Genomic DNA, 6,655 nt, shown 5'->3' with positions numbered 1-6,655 from the left:
CACTACGGCATCATGGATTAAAATCCTGCAGCGCACGCAAGGTCCCTCTGCTCACAGGCAGCGCATGGTCCAGCCCCCGTCTGAAGTTTGCCAATGACCATCTGGATGATCCAGAGGAGGAATGGGAGAAGGTCATGTGGTCTGATGAGACCAAAATAGAGCTTTTTGGTTGTAAACTCCACTCGCCGTGTTTGGAGGAAGAAGAAGGATGAGTTTAACCCCAAGAACACCATCCCAACTGTGAAGCATGGAGGTGGAAACATCATTCTTTGGGGATGCTTTTCTGCAAAGGGGACAGGAAGACTGCACCGTATTGAGGGGAGGATGGATGGGGCCATGTATCGCGAGATCTTGGGCCAACAACCTCCTTCCCTCAACAAGAGCATTGAAGATGGGGCGTGGCTGGGTCTTCTCAGCATGACAACGACCCGAAACACACAGTCAGGGCAACTAAAGCGAATGGCTCCGTAAGAAGCATCTCAAGGTCCTGGAGTGGCCTCGCCAGTCTCCAGACCTGAACCCAATAGAAAAATCTTTGGAGGGAGCTGAAAGTCTGTGTTGCCCAGCGACAACCCCGAAACCTGAAGGATCTGGAGAAGATCAGTTTGGAGGAGTGGGCCAAAATCCCTGCTGCAGTCTGTGCAAACCTGCTTAAGAACTACAGGAAACGTCCTGATCTCTGTAATTGCAAACAAAGGTTTCTGTACCAAATATTAAGTTCTGTTTTTCTGATGTGTCAAATACTTATTTCCATGCATTAAAATGCAAATTAATTATTTAAAAATCATACAATGTGATTTTCATGTATTTTTGTTGTTTTCGATTCCGTCTTTCACAGTTGGAAGCATATGTACCCCCTCATGATAAAAAATTACAGACCTCTCCGTGCTTTGTAAGTGGGAAAACCTGCAAAATTGGCAATGCATCAAATACTTGTTCTCCCCACTGTATGTGCGTGTCCGCTCTTCACCCACGGGTTCGAGGGTGAACCAAAATACTTCGAGGACCCAAAAGATCCAGGAGGACCCAAAGACCCCGAGGAAACAAAAATACCCCAAAGACCGAAATAACTCAAAAGACCCCAAAGACCAAAAAAAAAAAAAAAAACTTTGCAGCTCCCAAAGACCCTTAGCACTAAGACCAAGAATACCCAAAAGGCCCTGGAAACCCTTGAATACCCCAAAGACCCAATAGATCCTGAACACTCAATAGACCCAAAATAACCCAAGGACCCAAAATACCCCAAAGACCCAAAATACTTCAAAGACCAAAAAGACACTTAAAGACCCAGAAAACCAAAAAGACCCCAAATAACTATAAATCCAAAAGAACCCAAGGACCTCGAAGACCTAAAAGACTCAGAGGACCTAAAAGGCCCCCAAGGACCCAAAAATAACCAGAGGATGCAAAAGACTACGAGAACCTTGAAGACGCAAAATAACCAGAGCGCACAAAATACCTCGGGGAACCAAAATACCTGGAGGACCCAAAAGACCCAAAGGGACTATCTGGGACTTATGAAAATTCTGCATAATGTAAAATGTAAATTCAGGTCCCCAACCCTTCCCTCCCACCCCTCCCCCACCGCACACGCACAGTCATGCACGCAAGCATGCACACACACACATACAATCCTAAGTCCTCAACCCATTCCCCCCCCTCCCAACTTTTTCCTCTCTCTACCCCCGAACCACCATAACCAAATTCTGTGCTCCCCTCCCACTTTTTCAAGTCCTCAAAACCCCCCGAACCACCATAACCCAAATTCTGTGCTCCCCTCCCACTTTTGTCAAGTCCTCAAAACCCCCTCCAAAACCCAAAGCTCTCAACCCAACCCACTCAAAAAGCACCTCGAACACAACTCCGTCAGCCTCTCCCCCTTTTCTCCAAGTCCCCACTGCCCCAAACCCCGATTCCTCAATCCCACCCCTTCCCAACATCTCAATCTCCCTCATCCAACTCCATGCACCCCTACCCCTTGCTCTCTTTCCTCCCCCTCCCCATTTCTTCCCATTCTTAACGTTACACATGGAACTTTGGCGCATGAGAAGCCCATTCAGCCTATCATGCCTACGTTGTTCCAGTCCCTGTTTGTTAAAAACAATGGTAAAAGTAAATTAAGACAGAATGCGAAATTCACAATTACTTTCCCCTTTCTTCCCTTATCCTTACTATAATTCACGGACTGCTGTTTGTTGTGCTACTCCTAATAGAGTTCTGGGCCGATTACATCCAGACTTGCTACATAGGATCAGCGTGACCCCAATACATGGGATAAGCAAGCCCCAATTGATGTATAGGGGGTTTTATCTTTGCTGGTAGTCTAGAGGGGAAAGGGGGAGGAGGATGCAAATTCTCGATGTAAATGTGTATCGTGTAGCACCACCTCCAGGTTAACCTTGGTATTACAAGTCTCTACCATGTGCAGTGCAGCATTCCAGTCTCCACGTTTTCCAGGACAGTGAGGTGTTTTGAATTATAAGCATTAGGTATATTTTTGGTTGTTGCAAGTAACCCAGGTTTTGGTTTTTTTTGGCCTCTGCAGAGCTGTCAGTTGCCGATACACTGCCCAATTAAAAAAATGCGTCAGAAGAACTTGTGCATGCTTGGAACAAGATCACCCACAGGGTGGGTACTCTGCTCGTACAAACAAGCAAATTAACGAGACAGACCGACAAATGACAAAAAAATTCAATTTTCCTAATAATAATCTGAAAATGAACAGGTTGAAGGTCACATGATCAATAACAGTGTGAACTCCCTTTCCATGAGACTAAGTCACCTGGATCGTGGAAACATGTTTCTACAAAAGAGAAATAAATAAATAAAAGTCATTTTCTGTGCGGCTGTGTGTGTGAAACACCAATCACACCCAAACCGCTGGGCCAACCGCCACCAAAGTTGACACATAGACCAAATTGGACCTCTTGTTGAACATGAACTAGTTGGTTTTTTTTCTTTATGACTATGGCAAATGATGATATTGCTAAATTAAATTATAAATTCATTATTTATTTATTTATGGCAGTTTGTAGGTGTGGCCTCGAAGTGACACATTCCCAGCCCCCAGCGGTTTGTAGGTGTGGAGTCGACGTCACCTTTTCCCGCCCTCCGAATGGCAAATTTGAGTTCCTTGCTCCCACACCTGGCATTTCCCTCCTGAGTTGGAAACTGACACATGTGCGGAAGTTGTGTTGTTTTGTGGAGGTTTTTACTTTCTGGGGTGAGTTTCTTGCTTTGTTTTGTTTTTATCGGAATTAAACCTTTAATTATTTTTTTATCTGACGGGGCCTCCAATCTGCAGATGGTGGTTCCCATAAATTATTAGTGTGTGTGTTTTGTGAGGGACTTGTCCGAGCCGATTCGTGTGAGACTTGGGACAGGGACTTCCCTAGGGCCAACCCAATGGATAAATGGCTTTCTCAGTGGGGGGGGACTTTGTTTGAACATTTTCAACAGTCAGCACCTGCTGATCCCCCCAAATTTGGCTATGCTTTGAAAGTGGTGTGATGCCCTTTATGGATCATTTTGTCCTTCCTCTCGAATGGGGTGGTGATCATGGGGCGCCATTTCTTCCCCGGTTCGGAAGTGTGGGACTTTTGTGAAGATTATGTTGCTTGGCGGAGATGTGTATTTTGAAGGGGTTTCTTATAAAGAAAAATACGTTTATTTTTGGAAGTGACTTCAATGTGTTGTTGTCCGTGGATCCAGGTGACATCCCGAAGACAGCCGTCACCATGCCTTTCGGCCTGTTCGAACTCCTTTGGATGCCATTCGGCTAAGCAATACCGCACAGACCTTTCAACATTTTATCGATCATGTGCTCTGGGGAGTACACCCCTGCTACGTTTATGTTGATGACATTCCAATTGCCAAAATCTTCAGAATGATTTGTGTGAATCGTTTATCATTCATACAAGTGGTTTATCGTTATCGTGCCTCATTCATTCACCACAATATTCACTGACACAGCACTGGTCGTGCCTTCCATTCCAATGTTTCAACACTAGTAAAGTACAAGGTTCAACCAAAGGTTGATAATGGAGGTCAAGGTTAACCATCCTGGAGAACAACAGGTACACAATCAGGGACTTTGACATCAATTTGTTTTTATTTCCCAAAATAAATCCCCTTCCCACTCACACGAGAGTTCGTAACTTTGTTTGGGATTTCAGAGCTTCCATCAACCCCTCCAGTCCGTAATCACCGATAGAATTAAAGCTCAAACTGATGGTAAAGGAGGGAAAGAGAAAAACCAAGAGATTATCATTCCATGAACAACATGGAGAACCTTGGGAATGCTTTCCCCATTTCAATAGTTATGTTTATAAATCACATCAACACCACATTTTTCCCACACCTTCGACAACACCAAATTAATTACGTTGACTGTATCAATAACAATAATAATAATAATAATAATAATAATAATAATAATAGTACTTAAAAAGTGCACAGTTGACCAAAATAAACTCCCTTCCTGCTGCCTTTCGTCCGCTGTAACCCGTCCTGATGGACTGGGAGCTCTGGTCACTGCGGTGCACGATATTTCGATTTTCGTGTCAGGGTCACTGTAGTCAGTGATCGACTGAAATCTACCGACAGTGAATTACTATGATCGACATTGACTGAAATCTGCTGTGGTGCAGATCTACTACAATCTATTTGAAACACCCACTTCTTAAAGGGGAACCCAAATGCTCAGACCACCTTGACGCTAATCTACCCCTTGATACCTTACAAAATAGAGAAGATACAGTCTGTCTTTTTCGAGTTCCAAATTATAAAAATCGGTAAATTTGCAATTAAAAGACGAAATCGTCTTCTTCTTAACGAGCCATAATATCTCAATCTCACGATTAAGGCGAGCGCCACTTCCGTATTGTTTACGGGTTTCATCGCATTGCGATATAACTCGAACGTGGAATCATTTTCAAATTTCTACTAATATGCCGAGCCGATGCATCCTTGGTAGTTGTAGTAATACAAATCGAGATGGTTTCATGCTACACCAATGGCCTAAAAATCCAAGGGATGCCAGAAATTGGACGAGGTTTGTCCGAAATACCCGAGCATGGATCGGGCTTACAAGATGTTTGTTTTTGTGCTCGGAACATGCTACAGAGAACTGTTATCAAACAATAGAAATGACTCAGTCTTGTGGTTATTCTCCACGATTCAAAGAGGATGTCATCCCCATGATTAAGCAGATGAAACAGCCGCCCCTCAAAACTGTAACACCATCTCTACCCAGCTACCAGCACATGTACATGGGCAATTTGAACGGTGAATCAAACACCTGTTGCCATTACCTGGCAGTTACCACAAAAACACCTGAAAATAATTATCTATTTTCAACACAATATAATACAAATCAAATGAACCACCATCTATTTATAGTGGAGAGAAAGAATGTATGTATCATCATTTACTCCTCCAAGAGGATTTCACTTCGGATGCAAAACTTTTCAGCATCGCCCCACAATGATGAGAGAGCAGATAGTTGGGCGAGATACATGTTGGAATCAGAGGGTCTCATTTGCTGGCTTCTCCTCGGTATAGTGAAGAAGGCTGTGTGAGTCTCATGTTCCTGCTGGGGCAAAGTTGTTCACATGCTGGAACAGGACACTGGTCGTTATCTGTTTGGCTGGGTCATGAAGTTTGTATGTTTCTGAGGAGAAGGTGAAAGAGAGGAGATTATTGGGCAAGGTACACGTTGTAGACAGAGGATCTCACTTGCTGGATTCTCCTCAACATGACAAAGAAGGCTGCATGATTTTCACGTTCAAGCTGTATGAATTTGCCTGTGTGCTGGAGCAAGATGCTAGCCATTGCTGTTCAGCTGAGTCGCGAAGTTGTACATTTATGAGTGAGAGAGAGGAAGAGGAGCGCACCTCTCAGCCATAACTCGGCATTACCCCGTTGTGTGTTCGAGGAGGAAGGTGGGTCGTCGTTGTGAGCAGACCTGGTGTAAGAGAGTTGCGGGGTCGGCATATTCGTCGTGAGAAGCTGCAGCATGACAGTTTCTGGGCCCAGGCGTTGAATACCACCGCACAAATTACTTCACGTATGCTTCCCGCGCAGAGGCTTGGCGCCATTTTGGGTGCAGTTTTCTCTGCAGAATGACACGGTTCGATCAAAAAGCTCATAAAAGATAATCTCTGGACACCCAGCTAAGAGCCAGAATAAAGGGAGGGATTTTTCCTTTATTTTATCTTTCCCCTTGTCTGTATTTGAGTCTTTGTGGAGGCATCTCAAAATTAACTTTAGTTTACCTCACTTTATGTTATTATTATTATCACGCTTTGATTTATTCCCATTATTAGTATTTGATTTGTGTTCATTAAACCTTAATTTGTAATTTTGCTTGTGTCTGTCTATTCGTTGTGGGTTCGAGTGGAACCCTTGTGCCTCTGTCCTGGTGAACGCCTCTCGTACATGCTTCGCCGCCTCCCGTCCCACGCATGCATTAATCTCCAAGGATCACATGTTCGCCTCCAAGGGAAACCGTTCGACAATCCGTCCAGGTCGGGTGTTAACTGCCCATCCCATGATAACTGGCTCAAGGGTGGGAATTAACTTAACCGCCGTGGTCACGTCATTATGATTATTATTATTATTATTACTATAATTATTATGAAAACAACATTACTAT

At 44.0% G+C, this 6,655-nt stretch overlaps 2 protein-coding genes across 11 annotated transcripts in view; one reads left to right on the top strand and one right to left on the bottom strand.

The window, feature by feature from the left end:
* Positions 1-6,655, top strand: part of LOC147033697 (NACHT, LRR and PYD domains-containing protein 12-like) — a 517,878-nt gene that overhangs the window by 43,372 nt on the left and 467,851 nt on the right. The gene's annotated exons all lie outside the window — the stretch shown is intronic.
* LOC147033698 (NACHT, LRR and PYD domains-containing protein 3-like) overlaps positions 3,589-6,655 on the bottom strand; it is a 48,935-nt gene continuing 45,868 nt past the window's right edge. For 2 of the 6 annotated variants that reach the window (XM_085871808.1, XM_085871809.1), the window contains exon 9: positions 4,100-4,227. In XM_085871808.1, coding sequence (XP_085727934.1) covers positions 4,140-4,227 — 88 coding nt within the window. In that variant the 3' untranslated portion in view covers positions 4,100-4,139. The other 4 variants (XR_015055602.1, XR_015055603.1, XR_015055604.1 and 1 more) reach the window with 4 other exon arrangements.

Source organism: Eptatretus burgeri, chromosome 2 (assembly GCF_056783735.1).
Source record: "Eptatretus burgeri isolate ZD-2024b chromosome 2, Ebu_testis_v1, whole genome shotgun sequence".
Classification (NCBI taxonomy): Eukaryota; Metazoa; Chordata; class Myxini; order Myxiniformes; family Myxinidae; genus Eptatretus; species Eptatretus burgeri.
This window is presented reverse-complemented; position numbering and strand designations above follow the sequence as displayed.